This window comes from Caretta caretta, chromosome 16, assembly GCF_965140235.1.
Source record: "Caretta caretta isolate rCarCar2 chromosome 16, rCarCar1.hap1, whole genome shotgun sequence".
In the NCBI taxonomy this organism is placed as follows: Eukaryota; Metazoa; Chordata; order Testudines; family Cheloniidae; genus Caretta; species Caretta caretta.
Window position 1 is genome coordinate 9,369,699 of NC_134221.1, and position 26,765 is coordinate 9,396,463.

Consider the following 26,765-nt stretch of genomic DNA (forward strand, 5'->3'; position numbering starts at 1 on the left):
TCCAATAAGAAACCTTCTTCACATTTGATTCCTAGCCAGGTTTTGCTGACCCAGTTAGAAGTTCAGCTAGTTTGGATGAGCATCCAAACCTGTGGGTGCTGTACTCGAATTGAGCCAAACTCATGAATGTCTTGTCTCGTTTTCTATATTTATAGAACAGCATCCTTTCATAAATAACAAACACAGCTCTCTGATTGGTGGGCTAGATCATGACGGCCTTATTCTGTTAAGCTCCTATTGGAGTCTTGTCTGAGAAAAACTTGAGGAAAAACCTCAAGATTTAGCCTTATATATTTATTACATGCAAAAAATAAAGTCGTTAAAACATTATTAAGGTTGCAAAGGCAAGCATGGAAAATTTAGGAAATGCCAAAATTAAGGTTGCTTGTGCAACCTTAACTCTGTCCCCATGTGCATATGCATTATGATAGTCTTTAATTACATGACCACATACTGTTTCATCTCCACAGGGCTCCACCCTCATATTTAGGTAGCACCTCCCATTTTAAAGTTTGCTCAACACTTCCCTTTATAAGACTCTTTTCAGTTGCTTATAACTTTGCCAAACATTAACCCTTTAAGCAGAAATTTTCCATGGTGGGTGTTTTCTGCTGGGGCTGAATGAATTTTGAGAATTTTAGCCAAAATTATTTAGAATAATAGAATCATAGAAATGTAGGGCTGGTAGGGACCTCAAGAGGTCATTTAGTCCAGTCACCTGCACTGAGGCAGGACCAAGTAAACCTAGACCATCCCTGACAGGTGTTTGTCTACCCCTGTTCTTAAAAACCTCCAATGATGGGGATGCCGCAACCTCCCTAGATAACCTATCATGTACATACACACCCCGTCTTCTTTTCTCAAGAAAAAACATGCTCAGTTTTTGTCTTTCCTTGTAAATCAGGTTTTCTAACCCTTAATCATTTTTAGTCATTTCCATGAATGAGACTAGGGTAAAATAAGTTGATTTGCCCATGTTAAAAATCCTTGAGACTTTTTAAAAAATGTTCTAACTCCCCCGTGATTTCGTGCAGGGATCTGAAATTTGGTTGGGGGCTGGGAGGTAGAGATATACTTTGTGTCATGGATGTGGCTTTTACTGTCCTGTGAGAATCTGCCCAAATGTGGCCTATATCATTTAGGTTTTGTGTAAGTATAGAAAAAAAATCAAGTCATTACCACAGCAGCTGTTTGATGTTTAATGATCCATTGTCTCTTTGAGGAATCTGAATCACGAACAGTTACAATTTGTTAACTGAGCACCACTCTCCTCAGATCCTGCAGCAATTGTGAAATGCTTAGGGAGATTTAGGTAAGGAGCAGTACTCCTTGATATTGATACTCTAAACAATGAAGCCAGGTGTAGTACTGAAGCACACTCTTCTGTGCTGTCGGATCTTGCTGTGTGCTTTGAGATCTTACTCTTCATAATCTCTCATAATACAGTAAATTATCTCTGTCCCTACCCCACGAGATCAGTCTGTAGGAGGCATCTTGCATACAGACAGCAGGTTTATTGTCACAGTGAAGCTCAGTGATGTCTCACGCCCATTGTTGGGGCTCCAAGGTCCAGGCCAGTAGCTGCCCCGTTACAGCATAAATGATTTAGTTATCACAAAGCCAGGACTTTTATAAAGTTCATAACTAACCAGCCACTGCAAATGTATATATCTCATATTTAGCTGTGCTGTTCATGCCTCCCAACCCTGATACTACAAGGCATCATATCAAGCATATGGGGCCTAAATCAAATCCTGTAGCATTGCTTGTGAGGTGAATGGCAAGTATCCGATCTGAATTCAGCAAGGCAGGCAGCAGCAGAAAAACAAGTACTTGTTCCTGGCCTGAGCAGTAAACTGCCACCTGGGCAATTCTGAGGTGCTTTGCTTGAGCCAATACTTGCCCCTGGGAGTGCCCCAAAGGCTGCTTGGCAGCATCGGAAATGGTACAGATGGAGTTGTTTTCTTAAGTACCTTGGAGTTTGAATTATTTAACTGTTCTGGAGGAAAGTGTGTGGAGGCTGGGAGAGAAGGGAGAGATTATTTCTTCCCTTCATAAAAGTATATTGGGTTCAACATTGTACCGTGAAATATCCAATGCAGAACTCGAGAAGCTGCTCCAGTGGATCTTCCCTGACTTACCCAATAGCATGGAGCATGGGGATACTTAACCCAAATCTGTCTGTTTTAATTAGTTTCCTCTGGACAGATAAAAGCTTTCTATAGGTTCCTGTAGAATATTTGCTCTGTCAAGCATTCCTCTGTGGCTTTGATACTAAACGATTAAAACATGCTAGGGGGAAAAAAACAGCCCCAACCTTTAGCTCCCTCTTCTTGGGCCCCTGACTGCAGCTTTGATTGTTGACCTAAATTCCCCTTTCATAACGGAGTCCTGTCACCTCTGGTTGTAGTCTCCCAGCACAGCAGGCGTGGCCAACTTCCAGAAGTGCAAGGTATTATTCCCTCCCCGCCCACTTCTTTTCAAGGCTGCTGTGGACTCTACAGCACACCTGGTGGGTTCAAAGTCAGCTCACCCCACCCCAAAAAATGGCACCACAAGCTCCCATCCCCCATTGCACAGTAAAGTGAGAAACCTGCTTTGAAGTAAAGATTTCAAACCTTAGCTAGTTCACCGGCTGGGTTGGTTACCAGGAAGCTGTTGTTAGAGACACAAGAAATAGTGCTAAAGTGATGGAAGGAGGCTTGGAGTTTGTTATTGATCATTTGAAAATGGATTATAGCAGTTTGCACAGGTTACTTTAGCTCCCTTCCTTGTGAACACTGCCCACTGAGAATGCTACTTATAACTTTGGCACGGAGAGCTTCTAGCTGTGTGTCCCAGCCTCTCTGTAGCCGTTCCTGATCACCATCTGCTGCAACCTCAGCATCTTGAGTTTGGTTACAGCAGCGCCTCATAGAATCATAGGGTTAGAAGGGACCCCCTGCTAAGATGCAGGATTTGTCTCTAAACCATCCAAGACAGAATGTTCCCCCAATGACCTTTCTTCCAAAAGTTCAGCAACCGGTGTCATATATTATATGCACAGTGCAAAATTCTCCCCTGTGCAAAGGGCTCACACAAAGATAATGCACCATTTCAGTCCCATACAGTCCCTTAAAACAAAGTGGGACTTAAGTGGTATACAGGCCTTGTGCATGGCCTCCTGCAAGGATCAGTTATGATTAGCAGAGGTATACTGTAGCAATCATGGGTAAGGCTTCAAACATCATGAGTTTGGCTTAAAAAATTGTGAGATTTAAAAAAAAAATAGACTTCTGGTTATTTTTATTTGCTTGCTAGGTTTTGAGTCATTGGGGCTTACATTTTCAAGCTTTCATCTGCAAGCACAAGAGCTAAAACTTATTTTTTTCTTTGTAAATGAAAGCTGAGATTCTGGCCTAATCCCCTAACCCCAAGAGCTGTGGCTCTGAGAAAGCAACAGATATCATGAGACTTGTGAGTTGGCAACGCCGACAGTGCTCATCTCACCTAAAGTGCTATCCATCCCTAGCAACTCACGGCAGGCAAAAATGAGGAAGAACGGCAATGTGAAAATTGTGCACTTTTTTCAGTGGCGGGAGGAGGGGCTTTGGTTTGATCTCACACCATTTCATGGCTGAGAAACTTTGCTTTTCAAGATGTGTTTGTCAAATTCCGGTATCGCGCTGAATCATCTGCAGAATCATTGGCCTAATTTTCCTGTACTCTGCGGCCCCTTTACGCCGCTCTTGAAGTATAAAGGGACTTTAAAGTAGGTGAAAATCTACTGTAGCAGAGCAGTGGGAAGGGGCCTTAGTGGCTCTTTGTCCTGTATTTGTACAGTGCCTGGCACAGTGGGGTTGTGGTCCATGACAGGATCTCATAGGCACAACCACAGTACAAATAAATAATAATAGTAACAATAAGAGTATAAATTATGTGAAAGTTGATCATGAGAACTACATTTATAAAATTTAAATTTCAGTCATTTTGCTCAAAAACAGGCTTGATTTTGGGGATGCAAAGGGGTACTTTTTGCTCAAAATGTTTTTAATGATTTCTAAGCGATAACTCACGCCGATGGACTCATTTTACAAAGTCAAAATAAACTGTGAAAACCTCTGATTTTGACGTTTTCCACATGTATGGAAATTATTTCACATGTCCCTATTCCAGAGCCCTTTCCTTTGTTGTTATTAGTGGGAGTGATAAATATTTATATTTTGATGGAGCTCATAGACCCCAATTGGGACTGGGGCCTCATTGTGTTGGGCATTGGACAAACACAGAAAAAGAGATTGTCCCCTACCTGAAAAGATGTATAAACCGAAGGGAAAAGCAGATGAAGGTAGGGGATGTGGATGTAACATACAAACAAATGGATATTGTGAAGGATTGGCACAGTTTTGTAAGTTACAGCTATTGTAGGGTTTTCCTCTCCTTTCCCCTCTTTTCCCTCTCCCTTAAAAATAAACAGCACACAAATATTCTATACATCCATAAAGCTAGTCTGTCTTGGAATGGAACAGGTCCACTCTAGCCTTGTAGCTGTGGTTGGATACCTGCGATGGTAAATGCTTGAGAAAGGAATATTGCATGAGAGATATGGTCATTTGGGTTGACTGATTGGCCTTTGCCCTAAACCAGAGAACATAAGGAATCAGAATATTAAACTGTTCCATCTCAGCAGCATTCACACAGGCTGGTTCATTAGTGTCCCCATTGTCACTACTTATGTGTCCTCTGTCGGCTATAAATCTTGAATTGATAGCAGCTGTTTGAGGCAAACTCAAGCCACATTGCATCACATCAGAGTTCATTGCACAAAGGAAGAAGGAGGTTTGGTACATTTCTATAGTATTCCTGCAGCAGCTCCGTCTGTTTGACTGAGGTCAGTTGCTAGCCCCATGCAGCACATAAGAACAAGAGGAAGAGGGCTTATCATGGTCAAGAAGAGACCATTCTAACTTTCCTCTCAAATGTCCCTCATTTTGAGGGACCTCACTCGTCTGAGATCCAAAGTTGCTAGGATTTGATATCCTTGCACTTTAGTTAGTGAAAATTTTCTATTTCAGAAATAAAAACCAAGGCTACAGAAACAGATATTTACATTTTAAGATTTCTGTGTGAATGTTTTTTTGAGTGTCCCTGTGCCCCGGTTTTCAGTCTCGGCAGATATGGAGATGGTATTGTTATGTGCAACTTCTTAACTGTTCCTCTAGCAAACGCCCATAAAAGTCTGTATCTTACTATAGGAAAGGTGTGTCTTGCAGCTCTCTATCCTCCAGGTGTCCCTCCAGTCTGGGAGGGACTCTTTCCATACCAATACACACCTCAGGGCTCCCTCTATCCCACACTGGAGTGGGGGGATGCATTCTGGACTTCTAGTCCCGAGAACCTCTTATGTGGATGAAACTTGTCTTTCCAGTGTTCCCATCATTCATTACAGTATTACTTACCCAACACCATTACATGGTACTTCCATTGGAAGTAACATTTCACTTAGCACATTAAAAGGAAGTGCAGAAGAGAGGGCACATCTGAAAATGAGTGTGTGTGTGTGTGTGTGTGTGTGTATGTGTATATATATATATATACACACATGCATGTGCACACACACACACACACACACACATATATATAGTAAAGAAATAAAGCAAGCTGGGAGCCCTGACACCAAAACATCATTGGCAGCTTTGAATTTGATAGTATTCATTTCCTGGGTAAACATTCACCTTAGCCTGACTGGAAAATGTCATTTTTAAACCTACTTGTTTTCCTTCTCCCTTCTCTCTCCCTTCTCTCTCCCTCCCTCTCATGATCAGAAGTGGCAGTATAAGCTTGAAGCTGGTCTTGTAAAGGTTTTGAACTGAGTGCGCCCTACAGATGAATAAACACATTACCTTCCTAACCCTGGGATCTTTCTTCCAAAGGAAACAGGAAAAGGGGGAGCTTAGAGCCCCTGGCAAAATAACAGTGTGCAGAAAAAAGGCCTGTTTAAAAATTTTCAGACTTCCCATCAGAGGATTTTGGGGCTGGGGGGGAAAGGTGGGTGACAGAAGTGGGGGAAGGGAAAAAATACAGTGACTGCTCCCGTAACCTTTGCTCTGTTGATATTAGACAAGACCACACTGTTAATGAGTGATTGTTAACAGATGGCTGTTGAGCAACTTGTCCAGCTTCAGAAGCAAAAGACGTTGTCATTTGGTGGTGATGGTGCTGGGAGGGTTAGGGTGCAGAGGTGAGGTAAAGGGATATTTAGTCTTTTCACGGAGATAGAGCTGTCAAAGATTTATGATTTCAAGTCAGGTCTTTTGGTGGCAGAGGGTGGGAAAGAGATTGTTTTAATGCGTTAGGGCTAGAATGCCATTTAGTACAGAAGTCCTTACTTTTTTTTCAGTCAAGGTGTCTACTATTAAGAGCTGAGGGGAGGAAACCTGTATTCCTTTATCTTCCTCAATCCCTGTATCTGACACTGGGAAAGGACTTTCTCTAAGACGGGGTGGGACAGGGTTCTGAGGTGGCATTGGGCATACACTCTCGCAGGTGCTTGACTGGCCGGTTCTTGTTCACATGCTCACGGTCTAACTGATCACCATGAGTGGGGTTGGGAAAGAATTTTCTCCCAGGTCAGATCGGCAATGAGCTTGGTTGGTTTTTTTACACCTTCCTCTTCAATGTGTGGGTGCGGGCCACTTGCCAGGATTATCTGAGTCTATCTCACTGAGTGATTTCCCTGCCATGGTGGCGGCCTTGGGCACTGGTGCACCTCGGTCCCTCCTATTCTCTGCCTGTGGCAGAGTTGTGTCTCCTGTGGGTTGTATACTTGAGTCTTAGTTCTGTTGTTGGGTTTAGTGTGTGAGTGGCTGGCTGGGTGGTGTTGGTGGCATGTGACATACAGGAGGTCAAACTAGATAATCTGGTGGTCCCTTCTGTCCTTAAACTCTATGACTTTATCACTGTGACTATGGTCTCTAACCCCCAGAGTGCTCTCTCTCCCATTTTGGGAAGTGATTTTCTCCATACCTCTATTCCCCCCACCATCACCCCATTGCTCCCTGTAACCCTGGGTGGGGGACTGCTTCATTCCTCTAACTTCTAAAGCATGCTTTCTCTTTTCCTTCCTTCCTCCCTTCCATTTCCCTTATATATTTAAATTGAGCTATTTGGACACACAATGAACCAGAGAGCGCTTTGCATGTAGGTGAGTAGAAGCATGGATATGTAGTGTATGAGAGAGATCATTAGTATCTGTTCTGTTATGGTGCAGTAAATGGATACACATCTTTGGATGTGTGGGGGATCTGGAATACAACTTGTTCATCAGATTCAATATAAGTGTGTGTATGTTTCTCTCACCAGTTCTCATTGGCTGGGATTTTAAAAGGAGCCTATGGAAGTTAGGCACCCAAATCAATCTCAGCAGGATTTGGTCATTTAGCCCTTAGGTTCCTGTGGAAATCCCATCCATTTAGCATTTCTCCTGCTGTATTAAGATTGGATCTCATATTCATTTCTCCTGCTAAACTTTGCATACAGGTTGTTCCTCCTTTTTCAGGGGGAGAATGGTCCCGGGGTGGGGGAGGCAAAGAGGGAGAGAGAATTAGCAATCAAGGACGTTTCATAAGACTCTACTTGGTTTAAACCAGTGAGGTTAAATTTATGGCTCAAATGAAGTTAATGAGACTACACAGAACAGCTCTCCACTGCTTTGAAATTGCAAAACAGTTCTGGTCTTTGGCCAGGGAATGGGGGTCCCATTCACACTGCATGCCTCTGGCAGTCCTTGACCTTTGATGCTAAGTTCTCTTGTATGGCCACGCGGCCACCAGATGGTTTAACACCACTGGTCTACGCCAACCCTTTTAATACCTCTATATTTTTAATGACAAAGTAAATACATTAAATAATCTGTTGTCACCCTTATTTATTCCTATTTCTTTTTTGGGGGCCCATAGGATTATATGACAAATGTTCTTACACCTCCCGTGACCGAGGATGGGTCCTGGGGATTAACACCGTCAGTGACCAGGGGAATAGAGACCCCCGCTATTTCTTCTCGCTGAAGACGGACCGTGCTCGCAAGGTCACCACCATTGCTACTCATCGCAGCTATCTTCCCAACCAGTGGGTGCATCTGGCTGCCACATACGATGGGCACTTGATGAAACTCTATGTGAATGGAGCCCAGGTGGCCACGAGTGGGGAGCAAGTGGGCAGCATCTTCAGCCTTCTGACCTTGAAGTGTAAAGTGCTCATGATCGGAGGAAATGCCCTGAATCAGAACTATCGGGGTTACATAGAACACTTCAATCTCTGGAGGACAGCCCGGTCCCAGAAGGAGATCTTGTTTGACATGGGCCAGGTGGTTCATGAACTAGACACCCCTCTACCTCAGCTAGTTCTTCAGGAGAGTTTACTGAATGTGAAAAACACCTGGTCTCCCATGAAGGATGGCAGCAGTCCTCAGATCGAATTCAACTATCACCATGGCTACTTGTTGGATACCAGTCTGGACCCTCCTCTTTGTGGGCAGACAGTCTGCGACAATGTGGAGGTGATCGCCAGCTACAACAAGCTTCCCCGCTTCCGCCGCAATAAGGTGGTGCGCTACCGGGTGATGAACCTCTATGACGACACATATCAGAACCCCACCGTCAGCCGGCAGCAGATCGAGTTCCAGCACCAGCAGCTGAATGAGGCCTTCAGCCGCTACAACATCACCTGGGAGCTGGAAGTGCTGGACGTGAAGAACTCATCCCTCCGCCACCGCCTCATCCTAGCCAACTGCGACATCAGCAAGATTGGAGACGAGAACTGTGACCCCGAGTGCAACCACACGCTGACTGGGTACGATGGAGGGGACTGCCGGCACGTACGTCATGCCCTGTTCCACAAGAAGAAGCAGAACGGCGTGTGTGACATGGATTGTAACTATGAGAGGTACAACTTTGATGGTGGGGAATGCTGTAACCCGGAGATAACTGATGTAACCAAGACATGTTTTGAACCAGATTCTCCTTACAGGTAGGCAACTTCTTAAACAAATGAGGTATTTATAATAATACCTGTGAACATCAGACTAATGGCAGTCCTGCCAGCTGTCCATTCCTCCATATTTATTGCTTCTCTTGTATTTTTTCTTTCCTTTGTGTGTGTGTTTGTGTGTGTGTGTAATTGGCGCACACTTAACCTGTCTCAGCACAAGTCCTCAGACCTGCCTTGCCACTGAATCCAAATTTACCCTCTCACCACCGAAGATCAGATTGTCAAAGATTCAGACGGCCAACTCAGGGAAATCCACAAGCTGTAGGTTATCAGCTGTAGGTTAGAGTGCTGAATAGCTGATTTTAGCCACAAGCTCTCAGAGTGTGGGAGTCAAAACCATAGGAAGGTCCCATTTGGTGAGGCTCTGAGTTGAGAGCGATTAAATACTTTTAGGCAGACTTCAGTTTACTGAGACTTCTTTAAAGGATGGACAGTTTATTCAGGGCCTTTTAATGTTATGTCAACGCAGCTTTTTTTGTGCACGCATAGGGAGGGAATGTCATTCTGCAGTTACAGAGAGGAGGGGTCTGAGTATGGGGCAGGGGATGGATCACTGGATGATTACCTGTTCTTTTCATTCGCTCTGAAGCATCTGGCATTGGCCACTGTCGGAAGACAGGATACTAGGCTAGATGGACTTTTGGTCTGACCCAGTTTGGCCATTCTTATGAGTATCAGGACTTCTAGCTTCTGTATGAGCTCTGTGTCTTTGAGCAAGTAACTTAACTGTCTCAGTTTACACAACTGAAAAACGGGGAAAGTATCCCTTCTCTTCCTGACAGGGGAGCTGTGTGGGCTAATTACATAACATTTATAAAACAGTCTGAGGTCTTTGGATGAAAGGGTCTACGTGTCTACATAAATGCAATTTTTTATTTTGTATCAGGGTGTCAATCTCAAATCACTTGCACTGGTTTGACACCAGTTTAACTCCAGTGACTTTAGTGGAGTTGCTCCTGATTTACACCAGCATATGTGAGAGTAGAATCAGACCCTTGTATATTCAAAAAAACCCTCACCCTATGGTTTAAAGTCATTATGGTCTATCTTAAACCTACATTAAATAGAAGGTAAGGGTGAAATTCTGTCCTTCACACACTGTGGCTTAGTGTTGCAGCTTATAGGGTTATGGGAGGGGGGAAGAAGGGGGGAGAACCACACAGTGCTCAGAACACCCTGTGTTATCAGCCACCACAGAGCAGATTAAGAAGGAAAATGTCAGCTGTGAGAGAATTCCCTACATTGTGTTGGTTCAAGCCATCTCCTTAACATTTTGAGCAGAGAGAAGTTTTAAAGGGACACTTTCAGTTCAGTTTGGGCTCCAAATTTACGAAACATCTGAGAAATGCTTCTTCGATTTTGTTTATATAAATCCAATGTATCTCTTCAAAAATAAACAAATCAATATTCCTTTGCAGCTCAGCTCAAACACTACATCCTTGTGATAGTGCAGGAGAGTCAGACAGTGAAATGGATTAAATACCAATTACAAAAAAAGGAAACTGACCAATCTACTTTCATTGTCCAGTCAGAGAAAAATGCAACTAAGCAAACACCATCAGTAGAGAAATGTAAATTGGATTTTTTTTAAATCTGCAGTTTTCATAACCCATGGTTTTAGTAATAATATAGCTAAGATAATTTTTAAAAATGTGATTTTTAATCTGACAGTGCCCTTTTAACATTTTTACTGTATCCAACATCACAAACATGCACAAACCTTTTAAATTCAACCTAATAAGAAAAGCCTAACTCAGTTTCTTCATCTGTAAAATAGGGATAAAGATACTTAACTCTTTTGTAAATTGCTTTGAGATCAACTAATGCAAAGTACTATATAAAAGCTGGGTATTATTATTATTTATTATTTAATTTAAAATCACATGACCATATTTAAGACTGTTCCTTAACATTCAGAAACTTTCAGGGCCAAATTTTCCAAACTGCATGCCCAAAGTTGTGCACAAAAAATGTACATGTGGAAGTTCAAGTAAGTCAAATGTCATTTGCAAAATATGCAGTTCCATGGACAAAACAGGCATTTCTACACACTGTTTTTTCATGTGCAGCTGTTTATTCTTCTTCGGGTACCTCTGTGCACTGTTATTTGTGGATTTGGTGCCCCCGGCATCGTGCTCACGGAACATCTACCAAAGCCGTGGCCTTTGCAGTTGTATGAGCGCCCCCTAGTGACTTCGGGGTCCCAGTGTATTTAAGAGAGTGCAGCCCCAACTGCCCAAGGTCCTTCTCCACAGCGATAAGCACTGGGAACCTCTTTGTGTTGGATCTTCTTAGCAGATGCATATAGCCCCCCACAATTGATAAACATGATTGTTTAGCTTAGATCATCAAAAAGAGAGAAAACATAATGTGACCTCAGCACCGCCTTGAGGTTGCAACACTCTCATTGAAGGTCAGCAGTGCAGCTAAGAAGGTCTTTGAGAAACCTCACCTGTGTAAATGTCGATCCCGAATCTAATGTGAAAGTTGGATGTGTCCAGGAAAGGCTCACACCTCATCTCAGCGCTCCATCTGTTGGGCATTCTCACTCTGACTGCATCAAAACCAACTATTAGGGGCTACAGGCATCCTTGATCACTAAGACTCTTGTAGTACAGGCCTCGGGCATCAGGGGTTCAGGCTAACAATACAATCAGCAATAAGCCACCTGGCACTGAAGCCCTTATCAATGGAATGGGTAAAGCCTCCACCCCCTTGGTACTTGGCCTTGGTGCTTCCTTTCAGAAAGGTTCCATCACCACTGCTCCAAAGTCAGAGATTCAGTCAGCACTGACCCCACCCATTCTGCACCCATGCCAACCACGTCTGGCAGCATGTATGGCGTTGCTGAGTCCTCAGGCCCTCTGCTGGAGGCCTCAGCACCTGTTGCTGAGAACATCTCTTTGCCCGCTACATGCTCTGCTCTGACTCCTGTCAAAGCTCAACGTCACATAAGATGCTGAGGAAAGGGAAACAGAACTCTGACTCCTCCGAGGGCTCCCGGGAGAAAAGGAAATGGTGCCAGTCACATGATGATTCCTCGGCAGTGTGTCAAGAGGAGCTTCTCAGCTTCTTAGTCTTCCTCAGCACCATAGGGCTCCACATTTCACTGATTTATATTCCCTACCCAACCTCAACATCACCTATACTGGACAGTCCGGTGCCATATAGCATCCTAGCATCCCCAGCAGAGGCACCAACTTCCCTAGATCGCGGGGGGTGCTTGGCCTCCACTCCACCCCAAGCCCTGCCCCCACTCCACCCCTTCCCCCAAGTCTCCACCCCTGCCCCGCCTCTTCCTGCCCCCATTCTGCCCCCCATCCTGCCTATTCCTGCCCAGCCCCTTCCCACCTCATTCCGCCCCTCCCCCGCCTCTTCCTGCCCCTATTCCTTCCCCTCTCCCCCAGCATTTCCTCCTGCATGCCACTGAACAGCTCCTTTCCGTCCCCCCTGGGAGGAGACTGAGCAGGCTCCTTTCACTCTTCTAGCTAAGGGATATTCCGTGATTGGTCCTCTCAGACTTGATGCATTTATTCCATGGCCCCTTAGAATTGTTATGTCCCATGTTACAAGAAGTGCTGAGGGTGGTAATACAAATAATAGTAGTAATAGACATTGCTCGGCCTGAACCAACAGGGCTGCCGTGGCACTGGCCTCCAACTCTGCTACAGGTTCCTTGGGATCTCCTTCTGGCACAATTGGCAGGGTCCTCGAGTCCTTCAACACTGCCCTTTCAGTCACTGGCCCTGCTGCAGCCATCAGGTCACTGGTGCCAATTCCAGCACTAGTGTTGTCACTGGCTCCCCCTCCTTCCCTTCTGGCACTCATAGGTGTCGTCTCTGAGTTACCGGGGGTACTCGACCCCCGCTTCGCCCCAAGCCCATACCCCCACACTGCCTTGCCTCTTCCCATCCCCACTCTGCCCCATTCCACCCCCTCCCCTGAGCGCACGCCATCTTTGCGCCTTTCCTCACTCCTCCTCTCCCAGCACATCCTGCATACCGCTAAACAGCTGATCTGCGGCGGGTGGGAGGTGCTGGCAAGGATGGGGAGGAGTTGATCCGCTGGGCTGCCAGTGGGTGCTGAGCACCCGCTATGTTTTTTCTGCAGGTGCTCCAGCCCTGGAGCACCCACGGAGTTGGCATCTATCTACAGACTTCTCCACCAAAGAGCCAACACACCACAGCACCTGCAGATAGCAGTGGAGACAGTGACAGAGGACTTCTTCAGGATGATGTCAACGTACAAATGGGGGATGTCCCAAGGGATGGCATATCACCAGATGACAATACTGATCCCTTAGTTGTGTACCCTCTGAACAAGTTTCATCAATTCTAGGAGCTGCTGACCAGAATAGCTTATACGCTACAACTGGACGCTGGTGCCATACCAACTGAAGCATCTGCCCTTCTCTTTGATGTTCTGCAAGGGAAACCAAAGGATAGGATATCACTACCCCTACACAGGGGTTTGATTGACCCAGCCAAGGAAATCTGCCTGACACAGTCTTCTCCAGCAGTTTCACGGCAAGGGGGCAGGATGTTCCCAGTCATCTACCCACTCTGCCCATAGAGACAGGAAAGGTGTACTTGATCGGAAGACATATTTCTCTGATCTTTGGACATGCACAGCATCCGTTATCAGGCAGTGATGGCATACTACCAGTTTGACTTCTGGGAAACCATAACTCTTATCCTTCACCAAAGGATCTGGCTGCTGAATAAAAATCAGAGTACATCACCCAGGGATCCTAGTTTTCTGTGATAAAAAAACCAAAGTTCTCCAATTAAAAAAAATAAAAATCCATGTTTTTCCACGATTAAAATGAAACACTGAACGTTAGTTTCCCTAGCCACAATATATAGTGGTATCAGTTGAACACAATGCTTTCTTGATACAGTAGAACCCCATTTATCTGAGCCTCCATTATCCAGCTTTCTGTATTAACTGAACCACCAGCTTCTTGGGGCTCACAGAACTCCACTGCTGTCCACGCCAGGCAGCTGGTGGTTCGGTTAATACTGAGAGCAGGATAATGGAGGCTCAAATAAACAGGGTTTTACTGTATATATATTTTTTTCACAAGATGTCAAAATGAAAGATTCTCTGTACAAATGCAAATTCTGTGGTTTTTTCCATGTTTTCCCATGGCAAACGGATTTCTAGAATCCCTGTACATCATGCCCTGCATGTGGCATATGGTGCATCAGAGTCTTGTGCTAATACAATGGCCACCAGAATCACTGTTTTGCAGGTACTCATAGCTTTGCCCATCAGACCTCACTGCAGGGTCTCATGGACAGATGAAAATCTTCCCCTTGATGGCAAAAGTCTTTTCAGTGAAAAGACAGGTGAAACTCAAAGCCACCAGAGCAACTGCAAGCTCTCTTGGACTCTCACACTTCACTGCCATTCAAGGTGGAAAGCCATGATGTGCAACTGATACCACAGACCTGGCTTGTCAGCGTCCATTCATACTTATGCATAGTACTGAAAGTGCCAGCAGACCTCCCGTTCTGTCAAACAGCAAAGAAAGACAAGAATGAACCATCCAAGGTCTGTAAACCAGCCTGCTTCATCAGCCTGGAGGTTGCAGGTTTAATATCACAGTCAAGAGTCAGGTTCCAGTGTTCGGCATATCCTACCCTTCATCTACTGCCTCCTCCATCTTTCCCTCTCGAGACCATATTGTGCAGTCTATAAAACTTGATGTGAATCACATCAGATTGCTGTATAATACAGTAGATTGCAGCTACTCTATAGAGTTCCTTTCCATTGGACTACCTCCCTATTCTCCATCTTACCCCTCCTCAGGGACGCTGCTCACACCACAACTCTATAGGGAGAAGTCAACTAATTCTTGGCAAAGGGCTCCATAGAGGAAGTCCCTCAAAAACTGAAGGGAAGGGGCTTCTACTCAAGTTACTTCCTGACTCCCAAAACAGGACACAGCCTCTGCCCAGCCCTAAACTAAGGGGACTGAACAGGCACCTCAAAGTCTTCAGGTTTGGGACACTTTCCTTGTGGAGCATAACTCCCCACATATCCCAAGGAGACTGGTATGCGACTCTTGACCTCAAAGATCCTTACGCTGTCACAGGGATCAGGCAGTCACCCAAAAAATATCTGTGATTTCACCTACAGAATCAGCATCTAAAATGCAGAATTCTTCCCCATTGGCTTATCATCCATTAGGGTGTTTATAAAATGTCATGTGTTTCTGTATCTGATGGCTGATGTTTATAGGTGCACTATTGAATGCGACTGTGGGCAGCACCTCCCTACTAGAGGAGTGATTCTTCCATACATGCAAGACCTGCGGGCTCTGAAACAACGTTCATACGTAAGGGTTTGCTTGACCTTGCTAAGGAAATCTTCCTAGCACAGTCTACTTCACCAGTAGTTGCACTTATGGCTTCTTCCACATGTCATCCTTCATGGGAAATGTCATAGGAGTTCTCTGCAACGCTGGCTAGTTTGAATGCACACACTCCAAATGTGGACAGCTTCAAGAACAATGGACTATCCCAGCAGAGCTGTTAAAGAATCTTTCGTGATGGGAGGAGACAGTGAAAAGCAGGAATTGCATTCAGTCCTCCAGTTCCAACAGCTGTAGTCACTGTGGGCCTCATGGCTGGAGAGTCCACATTCACCTCCGGGCCTCATGGCTGGAGAGTCCACATTCACCTCCGGGTCTGTACAGTCAGCAGGGATCCAGGCGATCCCTAGGAATTCTGGAACACTGAGTGACACATTGGGCATTGGAGTCGTTCCTGCCTTCCCTGGTGGTGAACACAGCACAGATACTAAGTGACAGCACCGCCGCAAGGCATGATGTAAACACACCAGGTGGAGCTCACTCCCCCATGGGGTGTCTGGAAGCAGTAAAGCTTTGGCTGCAGTGCATTCCTCATTGAACACACCAAATCACTCTGCAGCTGCCAGGAGCGGAGAATTCTCAAGCAGACTAAACCAAGACCAACATAAAAAGTTCCTGAAGGACTCGGGGACTCGGCACCTTTCTGCAAATGGTGAACTCCCTCAATAGATGTGTTTGCCACCAAGGAGAGCACCAAGACGCATCACTTCTGAGCTAGAATTTCTAACAGATTGGAGCCGGGACTTTCTGCATGATACCACCACCCATTTCACTACTACTCAGAATAATACACAAGACCCAAACGGGGTGAAAGCTCTTCTGGTTGCATGAGGTTGGCCCAGACAACACTGATATGCCAACCTATTACAATTCTTTCAAACTCCACTGTATCATCCGCCCTTATCCCTGGATCCCTTATCCCAGGCAGATGGGAGAATTCTCCACCCAAATCTACAGTCCCTATTCCTGGCAGCCTAGATGATAGACTTCCAAAGGGGCCTGACCTCTCTTGTTCTGTAAGAGTAAGTCAAGGAAACCTACAGTCATAAAATATTATTAGACAAAAGTGGAAACATTTCACCTTGAGGGTAGGTAATAGCTGACTTGTTCTAGAGCCTCCTCCTCCCATTTCTGCAAGTCTGTGTTATTTGCTACACTTAAAGGAAACTGACTTATCTGTGGCATCCCTGAAGGTTATTTAGTTGCAATTTCAGCATAGTGCCAGCCCCTACAGAAGTCTCTCACTCTACAGTTAACTGATTCTATACAACCTATCACAACACATTAGTGCCATGATTTCTGTATGGTTTGGTTTTGTGTGTTAGAAGGTTTTGGGGGTTTTTTGTTTGTTTGTATTATTTGAATTATTTTGAATGTTAACTGATTCTTTAAAGACTTTGCCGACACCTTTCCCTCAGCAGAGGAGTCTATTACCATGCGGGGTTGATACTTAGTATTTGCAAAGCTCATGGAGTCCCCATTCAAGCCCTTGGGAGACCACAAGTGGGTTACAAAACCTCATTCCTTATAGCCAGGCCCCTTTGGAAGTCTATGGCACTAACGAGTTAGCAAACTGTTGCGCTGTTCACACCACTTGTGTGCTGCATTTCTTTTCCCTGGCACACAGTGGCACCAGAACCAGGGGAGGGCACAACTCTGACAGGCTGGCTGGCTCTTTTCAAGGAACTTTCCTCCCCAGGCTGTGAAAACGAAGGTCTGGTCCCAGTGGTTAATTTCAGGATGAGGCCTAGGGAGAGATTCCAGGCAGAAAGGCCCAAGATGGGGGACAGGAGGGCTGCAGAGAGCAAGAAGGCTCCTGCAGTAGACCCCAAGATGCCATGGGAGAAAAGATTCCAACTGAAGTAAGACTGGGAGTGGATTGCCAAGGCAGGGAAGTCTCTGGGCAGGAAGGTCTGGGAGGGGCTTGATGAAGAGTGGGGAAAGATGACTATATAAACCGTAAAATGAGAACTTTTCCCTGGGGCTTTGAGAACTTTATTTTGGAACTGTTTCTGATACTAAGCCAGCCCAAGCCAGGGTGTTGTTGGTCATGAGAAGAACCTCTGTGAAATTTCTGAGGAGAGGGAAGCACAGGCAGGAATGCTGCAGGGCAAACCCCATGCCACGAGGGAGGCTCTCTGGAAGCAGCCACCCCATTACCACAACTATTGTTCACCATTGCGCCCACCCCTTCAGGTGCAATCTGTGCTGCTTGCTCTCTGTCCCCAGCTAAAGAATCTGTCCCTCTGTGTGTACATCAGATGCCCCACTTTGGGGAAAATGCCCTTTAAGAGCTTTTTACTTTAGTAATAAAAATATTAAATAGATCAGAAGACAAAATCCACTGCTGGAAAAGGCAGGGGCTTTTTTTTCCTGTTCAGAAACAATGGCTAGGCGCCTGCTGCAGTCTAACATGCACAAACAGAAATATATGGCATCAGATATTGAGACATACATAGTCCTTCCACAGGTATTCCATTTTGTGAAGGAAGCACATATTTATTAGTTGAGATCATCTTTAAAGTGCATGTGATGTCTCCCCAATAGGCCATATGTCATGATAGCACCCACTGAAACGCCTATAAAAAAATCTGGAAGTGCTTTTTGATGCATTTGACAGTAATGGCTCCTTTAATGCTATCACGAAGGCCTGTGACACAAAGCCTTGTAACAAGTCTTTAAGGGCTGTTATGAGATGGCGTTATCCCTGTGCAGCGCAGGGCTGTTGCAGTGTTTATAACACGTGCTTATTAAAGATGTATTATAAAAATAATTTATGAGGCTTGTAACAGTTACTGTTTTTTAAAATTTAGAGCCAAATCTAGTGAGAAGTGTGATGTTTAGGATCCAGTCCCACTGCTGTGGGATGGTCACACCTGAAATAGAGATGAACCTTGTCATTAGCATTTCAGTTTGCTCAATATACCAAGAGATGCATGAGAGGATGCACTTCGAGGATTCATAGGGCTCATCTAGATCTGCGCAAAATTCAGAATTCTTGTTTGGCAGAGGTTTATAAGAATCTTTCCTTCAGTTTTGAGCTAAGCAAGTTTACACCTTCTGGGTTTTTAGTTTGTATGAACCCCCAAGTTCTTAGTGAAACTCAATTGCGATGGTTTCATTTGGATCCCATTTCAACACACAACACCTTAAATTAAGAAAGGTTTGCATGAAAGTAGTTCCAGGTTCATTAATAATGAATGGATAAACTGACAATTCGGAGCTTCCAAAAGGTAGCTGTGTTGGAGAAACTCCATGTAACATGTACTATTTTAGGGGCATAACCATCTAATAAAAGTCTTAAAAAGTCAGGAAATTCAGAGTGAAAGCTGAAACTCCATATTTAATGCACGGGGCCTATGTATTCTAGCACGTGTGTTCAGTTAGTTTGCTGAGAAGCCTGCAATATAGGGAACAGCAGAGGTGGTCTGAGGGTGGAGTTTAACCTTCAACTCTGAATTTCCTGGTATGTGCAAGTTGGAAGCGAGTGCTTAACTTTTCCCTATTGTAGTTTTTCATTTTAAATTTCCTTTTCCTTCTAATTAATGACAGCTAGGGGGACTCCACTGAGATTGGATCAGTTTCTTTGGACCCAATCTGCTCTCAGTGAAACTATTTGGGAAAACTGGACTAAGCAAAATTCTTTTCTCATTGGGCTAATGGGCTCCAGTAGCCGCTCCAGTTCCAGTAGACACCTGAGAGAAAGAAAGTTCAGAGACGTTATTTTACAAGGGACTTTGTTGGCTCTGGAGGTATGTAATGGGACACAGAACCTTTAAATGACTGGTTTAAATCCTGGACAGAGCTGATTGGTGATCATTAGTGACTGACACCTGAGTGAAATGAGTTGGAATATCTCAGTCTCGTTGCCAATAGTCAGGTGTGAAAACTACCTTTGTGGCTGGCACAAGTTGGCCCACTTGGTTACGTGTCAGCAAAGAGACCTTGGACTAGAAAGGCTTTGGAGAGTGAGCTCCCTTCTGACCCCGAGAGATGGGTCCTGCAGGTCAGAACTGAGCTATATTGATAGGAGAACCTTGCACCAATGCTTCCTGTGTGTGTCCATGTTGTGTGAATAAACAGAGGGCTTCAGTCTCCTGGAGCTGTAATTTCAGCACTTTTCCCCAGTATTGAATACATTTTTAAAAATTCACTCCCATCAGCTGTTTAGCTAGAATTCACCAGAATGAAGCATTCATAGAGAAATCTGAAAATTTTCCTGAGTTGCCTGGCTACTGGTTTTGTAACTGACTCAAAATTTGGGTCAGGTTTATTACAAGGTGTGAGACTCTGGGCCTAGTTTCAAATGAACACGTTAGACATATTGTTTCACCTCAACATCTTGTGACACTTGTGGTTTCACATGGATTTGACATGCAACTAGTGGAATCTCTGCAATTCCTGATGTTTTTCTTTGAGATTTGGGGTTCATGCAAACATCAGAGTGAAACTCTGGGTAAAGGACAGTGAACATAACATAGGAACTCTGTTAGTCAAACACATAGTTAAGGCATCTCGTCGCTTAGCAGAAACTACATTTAGGGAAATACCTTAGAAATACTGAGAATATGGGAAATTCCCTTTACCCTCTGAGAAGCCAAATTCTTCCCTTTCTGATGAATAAAAGCTCTTTCATCACCTTTACAGGATGCAGATGGATCGTTTTTGTTTTTTAATTCCCTGAGTCTTGTTCTGCCTAATCAGCATCATCATGTGCGTTTTCACCATTGACTATTAACACTGACCACAGGTGACAGGTTTAAATTGCCATAGGGTTATCCCAGGACCAGTAATAGGACTGGAGTAGCAGAAATGTTTAATTCAGTTAAACCAACCAAATGAAAACTTAGATTAGACTTTAAAACCTGCAACTGCAACTCTACCTACCACCTTCGACTCTATCTCTGAACAGCTCTTTGTTCTGTCTCTATTTCTGAGACTCAAGAGTTTATTGGAGTTGGGGGGGGGGGAAGAAAGGGGTTGCTAAGTGAAAAAGCCAGTGAGCAAATGGAAATACCCTCCTATTTCCTCAGTCTAGTGCAGGAGTCAGTCTCTCTCCCTCCCTCCTCTGTTATGGGGGGCCTCCTTTTCCGTTTTCTCAAGTTGGCAACGGCCTTATTTAATCAGTTTGCTCTGACGTGGAGCCAAGAAGGGGCTCTGCTGGGTGATGTCGGGTCTTGTGTGCATTCAGACATCCACAGCTGTTAGTGAGCAAGGGTTGGCTTTTGACTACTGAGGGATTTTTTATAGCCACAGAGGGCGACTATTAATAGAATAAGTTTACCAAAACATAGAACTACCCAGCACTGAAAAGCTTGGGGAGGTGTGTATGTTGGGGGGGGCGAGGGTGAAGCAGGGAAGCTATGGGATTCATGCCAGGAAAATTCAGTGTTGAAATTATACCAAAAGATAAAGTCAAATGAATAGCGCTGAGAAAAGGGTTGAATCTGTTCCTTGCACTGTGATAGCATTTCTTCTCCTTTGTTAATGACCTGCCCTGACCTTACGGATTTATTTCTGAACTGTCTCCTTTTGAACAAAATTGTAGTGAGAAAAAAGTTAACAAAAACATGGGTAGAAAATGTCTACTTTTTGGAGACAACTTAGACTGTGGAATAATTGCCCAAGGGAAGCATTGGAATCTCCACCCCTTGAGACATTTAAATTTAGACTGGAAGACATATGTGGAGAATTGTGCATTAATATGGTATGAACTAGAGGACTAGAAATTTTTTACCATCTATGATTTTCCTCATAAGATTGTGTGAGCTTTTTGGCCACGCAGTCACGTTTACAGGTGTACCAAGAAGGATTGATTAGTAAGCAAGGAGCAGAAGGGGACAAAGGTGCCAATTTAATACCTATTTTAGACAGTGGTAGGCTACTGATAAAGATGCAAAGTCCATCAGGAAATAGACTTATTATTCCAACTCCTTATACATTTTGCTTCCCAAAGACACAAAAGAAATGTGCCCAACTCCCACTGACTTTCAAAGGGAAATGAGTGTCTAACTCTCCATTGTCCCTTTGAAAAGCTGCCCTTATATTGGATTTTTTGTGTAAAATGGAAATGAGACAGAGACAGATTGATTTATCAACAAATAAATAAATAAATAAATAAAATACATTGTATAATACATGAGGGCGACACTCAACAGAGCCAGAGTTTAGTTTGGTTCAACAAAGCACCACAAAGTTGGGAAACTTATCCGAATTGTCTCGGTCTGCAAACAGGTCTTACAGGAAAACTCCTGAAAACTCCAGGGCTTCCTGTTTCCCTTGAGGCTTGGAATATTGCAGTAACATCTTTCCTTGCAATATGCCATGTTTCTGCTTTCAATCCCACCAGGAACCTGCAGTGGAGAGGTGTAGGAAAACCTGAGAAAAAGTAAAGGAGAAAGTTACATGGCCTTTTTGTAATGTCAAGGAAGCTCAGGTTAGGTTTTGGCTCAATATTTTGGGTGAAGGGTTTTTATTTCATCTGCATGTAGGACTTGCTTACTGTTAGGGCCTCATTCTGTGAGGTGCAGGGCACTTTCAACTCCCACTGACTTCGGTGAGAGTTGAAGATGCTCATCAGCTGTTAGTAGGCACTCAACACCTTGCAGGATTAGCCCCTTTGTCTAGAGCAGACTTCCCCTTTACTTCACATTCCTAAACATTCATTTCACTGTTTTCATTGAAAACATACATTGTGCATGTATGTTTTACTTTCCATCCAGACGGGGATTCCAAAGCATGGGCTTTCACCAAGGTCCTGATCCAAAGCCCACTGACATCAATAAAAAGACTCCCATTGACTTCAGCAGGCTTTGGATCAGGCCCTAGATTCATATAGTAGCACTAATATAGAAGTCACTTCTGGGGTGGGGAAGACAGTAGCCAAGAGGGCAGCCAGTGCAAAGCAGCACACTGCACCAAACATAACACAAAATGCTTCTGTCAGGCAGATGCAGTTGATATTTCTCCCATTTTGCCTGAGGCTCTCTGGACATTTTGAATCTTTCCCTGTAGGCCAGTTGGATCTGTCTAGAGGCTGAGAGTTCCAGGTTTCCAGTACCCCTTTCATATGTTCAGGATTCATCTGATAGAGCTGTTGCTGTGGCTAGATTTCCATCTGGATTTTTGCTTCTAAGTCCCATGTTTTCTCTAGCAAACCTAGACGTAATCATTTAGATCTCTTTGACTTGAATGTTCACAGAGTATCAGCCTAGCTGCCTGAGAGTCATATTATCTGAAGCATGTTATAGTTAAGCTAGTATACCCCATTGCAGCAGTTGATAAAAAAAAATCTCCAAATTGAATGTCTCAGATAATTTTCTCCCCCAAAATGTTATACAGTGGGATCCCATTTTTACAAAGTTCTCAAGATTTTATTACACTGGGACTGTGAACTTGAGAGAATCCATTCTGTTTCTGAGGGGGATATGAAGTCATTTCAGATTAAAATAAGTGTTGTAAGTTCCGGTTTTATAAAATTGGAGGTCTAATGTAGTATATTTCACTAGAAGGGTGGTGAAGCACTGGAATGGGATATCTAGGGAGGTGGTGGAATCTCCATCCTGAGAGATTGTTGAGGCCCAGCTTGACAAAGCCCTGGCTGGGATGATTTAGTTGGTGTTGGTCCTGCTTTGAGCAGGGGATTGGACTAGATGACCTCTTGAGGTCTCTTCCAACCCTAATCTTCTATGATTCTATGATAGGCCAAAGAACGACTTTATAAAACTTTTTGCTTGGACCATTAAAAGTCAGATTCACAGTCACCAAAAGCTTAGGTTCTGTAGAAGACAGGGGGTTGTCATTTAGTGGCATTTTACAGCTTGGCCTGTAAAGGGAATCACCGTGACACACTTGATACGTGGTTGGGATACGGCAACCAAGTTGTACTATGATACAATCGGCTCATGCCATAACAAGGATAACACCTAGACTGCAGGGGATAGCTATGAGCCAGTCTACCATATGCCTTTCCATTCATACACATTCCCATTTTTGCCAAAAGTGTGGCATGGGTCTGTTATCCTGTAGATGAAAATTAGAGTGATGTGGTTCTCCTCTCTCATAGTGCTATTCACCAATGGAAAAATTATTTGATTGTTGTACTCACTCTTTACTAGAAGTCTGCATTTGTAGTAGATTAAGGCAGGTCATTTGCATATAAGTTCCTTGGTGCTGAAAGGGGCAATTTTCAACTGTCATGTCTGAGGGCTGACAGAGAGGATGTGCGTAGTTTCTATAGTTTTCCATGACATGTAGGCGCATTATTCCATCTTTCATAAACTGCCAGTCCCATTTTGTGGGGTTTCAGGAAATGCATCCCCCAGGGAATATCCACAATCAGCTTGATCTGGACTGCTAATGCTTGCTTTCTGATCTTTACATTAGCAGATCCATATGACAGGGTACACATATGTCCTTCCATCTGTCTAATGCCTCAGCATCTGATGTGGCTGCTGTCCGTCATTTACTTAAGGAGTAGAATATCTTTTCCATATGACATATCCTTCAGTTCAACTAATCTGCAAACGCGCGTGCAAACTATTTTTTGCCGTGCCATACATCTTTTTGGAAGATCCATTAGGTCTCATGCACGTGTCAGGTGTAAAAACTGGCAGTGTCTAAGACGACACACTTCCACCCAGTAATGCAGAAAAGTCTTTCGTTCTGCTGCATATCGCAGGCTTGACTTGCGGATCTGGAGGGAGGATTTTGACTTTAGGGAATTAATTATTTTAGCAATGTTTCCCAATCGTACAAAGATTACCTCCACCAACACCTTTCCTGCCATATGCTCCCCCTCCCAACCATGGTAAAAACATTCTTTCTATCAGTGGCATTTAGGGTTACTTAAGGTGAAGACTAGAACTGGGTGAATTTATTTATTATTATTTATTATGTGTATTCTGGTAGTGCCTAGGAACTCATAGTGGGCCAGGGCTCTTTATTTGCTGGCTTATTTGACAATTTTAGACCTTTGTCTGTTCATGAATTATCCAAAAACAAGTTCATTATGTGAAATTGTCCAACTGGTTCTTTATATGAACCTATTCCAGCCTATAGATTGTGCTTGCAAACTCTTCATTTAAGCCTTGTTCTTAATTCCCTGTTGATGCTGCTTGTTTGGTTAAATGCTCTTGTTATTTCTGTTTCCATCCAGGGCTGTCCAAGTGACTGCTTACAGTACAATTAAGAATGCAAATAGACAAGCAAATGTGAATTGGATTTGTGCCAATGGTTGAAGGAGGTGAAGGAAAGGGTCCAGGAATACCTGCTGAAGTGAATTCATGCCATTTGCTGCATTGTTTGGCGTTATTTGTACCTGTGTTTAGAAATACGTTTTGCACTTTTAGGAGGTTGCACATTTCATTGCTTCTCTTGGCCAAGCTCATTGCACACACCAGGGGCTCCTTTAGGGTTACCAGGTGTCTGGGTTTTGACCAGAAATTCCAGTCAAAAAGGGGACCTGGCAGTGTTCAGTCAGCTGTACTGACTGGACACCAGAAGTCCGGTTACTCGGGTGGGGGGAGTCACTGGGTCATTAACCCGCACTAGCTCCTGCTCAGCCGGGGACATCTCCTGCTTGTAGGCAGGCAGCAGGCTCTGAGTCAGGCTGCACCTCCCATCCCAGCTCTGGAACAGAGGGAGCCCATATAGGGGGGAGAGGGAGGTGGAGAGGATCCAGCGAGGAAAAAGGAGGGTGAGAGGAGTGAGCAATGGGAGGAGGAGGGAGAGGAGCAAGTGGGGGTGGGGTCTCAAGGGAAGAGATGGAGTAGGAGGTGGGGCCTTGGGGAAGAGGCAGAGCAGGGGGGTCCAGTTTTCAGGAATTTGGCAATCCTAGGCTTTTTGCATCCCTTCATTCTGCCCCTCAAGATCCTGTGTGCCACTCTGCCATCCCCCTCTATTTTAGGAATGTGCTGCAGAAGCACTGGGGCCTTTGGTTCTGTGGCAGCCCTTCTGGCAGGGTACTGAGACGCATGGAAGCCCTGGGAGCTTGAGGAGCTCCAGGTCCATGGTAGCTCACCTGGCAAGCTGCCTGGGAGCCTGGGAACTGAAATGTTCCCAAGTCAGTTTTGCTGGTGGAAAGTCGTTCTGTTGAAAAATTTCCAGCCAACACTCTTTCAGTGTTGACAACTCTGAGTCTCTTTAAGGATCTTTTAATGTTTTCTTAAAACCCCAGCTCCTGGAGTCCTGTGATTATCTGAGAACCTCAGCGTTACTTTTTTTAAAGTAAATTCCTAGACCGCATGGTTGAGGAGAAAAGATTAATAATGTGACTTCTTAAAGGCTCAAACACCAGAAGGCAAATAAAAATACCCAATTTTTTTTAAATCTTGTGATAGTTGAACATTTAGGGTTGGCAACCCTTCTTGGTGCTCTTGAATTGAGGCCTTATTCTTTAAATTATGTTCATATTATCATCTTGATCTCCTTCCACCCTCTTCTACCAGTTGGTTCCAAATATGGACTGAGAGGAGAATTCAGCCTTAATATCAGTGGAATCAGGTTTTCAGCTCTTCCTCAGAACTGAGGAAAGGTGAGATTATACTAAACATAAACCACTGATGATCTGCCTGATAACAAGGTATCAACGTAATGTACAATTCTTCTAGAAAGTTAAGAGACAAGATTTCAGAGTTCATTGTGGTGTTACAACAAAAGCAGAAGAGAAACAGGATCCGCAAAGCAAAGGTGTTATTTTGCCAGAGACAGAGCTGAGCTGGTTATTTTGGCCCATCAAGTATAGAAGTATCTGTAACAAACCTAGCTCCTTTGTGAATATATATGTGGGGTTTTATTGATGTTGTGGGCCTGGTTCCAAGCCTTTCTTTTTCCAACAGCAAATGTGTATTTCATTTTGTTGCATGGAGTTTATGTGCAGGAGGTCTCTGTAAATATTCAGCAGGGATTAATGTCAAAAAATGAGATGAGAGGAGCAGAGACCTTGAGCTTGTTCTCTTTTCTTTTCAGTTTTTACTACTGAATGCTAATTAGGATAGAGACCAGAGAGAGGGTTTAAAAGGTCTTGCATCAGGTAGGGAACACCCAGGCTCCCTGGACCCCCCAGCTGCAAACCCCAGTGGGGTCAACTCAACTGAGAAAGACAAATAGAGTATCAGGCCATTGATTGGGTGGGTCTGTCATGGAAGATCTTAAAACATTAGGTCCTGTCTGCTAGGCAGAGATGGCCAGATGCACAGAGGGTGGGTGAGAGGCCACAAGGGATGGATGGCAAGGTGCAAGAAGCCTCTTACTCCCTCTCTGGGTACGTCTACAAAATGCGTGGCAGTGAGCTTCCCAGCCTGGATCGACAGAGTTGGGCTTGGAGCTCAGGCCTGGACATCTGGAGATGGGGTGGGCT

At 44.3% G+C, this 26,765-nt stretch overlaps 1 protein-coding gene across 2 annotated transcripts in view; it reads left to right on the forward strand.

Moving 5' to 3' along the window:
- PAPPA (pappalysin 1) overlaps window positions 1-26,765 on the forward strand; it is a 234,087-nt gene that overhangs the window by 40,794 nt on the left and 166,528 nt on the right. For both annotated transcript variants that reach the window (XM_075120284.1, XM_048822770.2), the window contains exon 3: window positions 7,938-9,006. In XM_075120284.1, coding sequence (XP_074976385.1) covers window positions 7,938-9,006 — 1,069 coding nt within the window. The remainder of the gene's footprint in view (window positions 1-7,937; window positions 9,007-26,765) is intronic.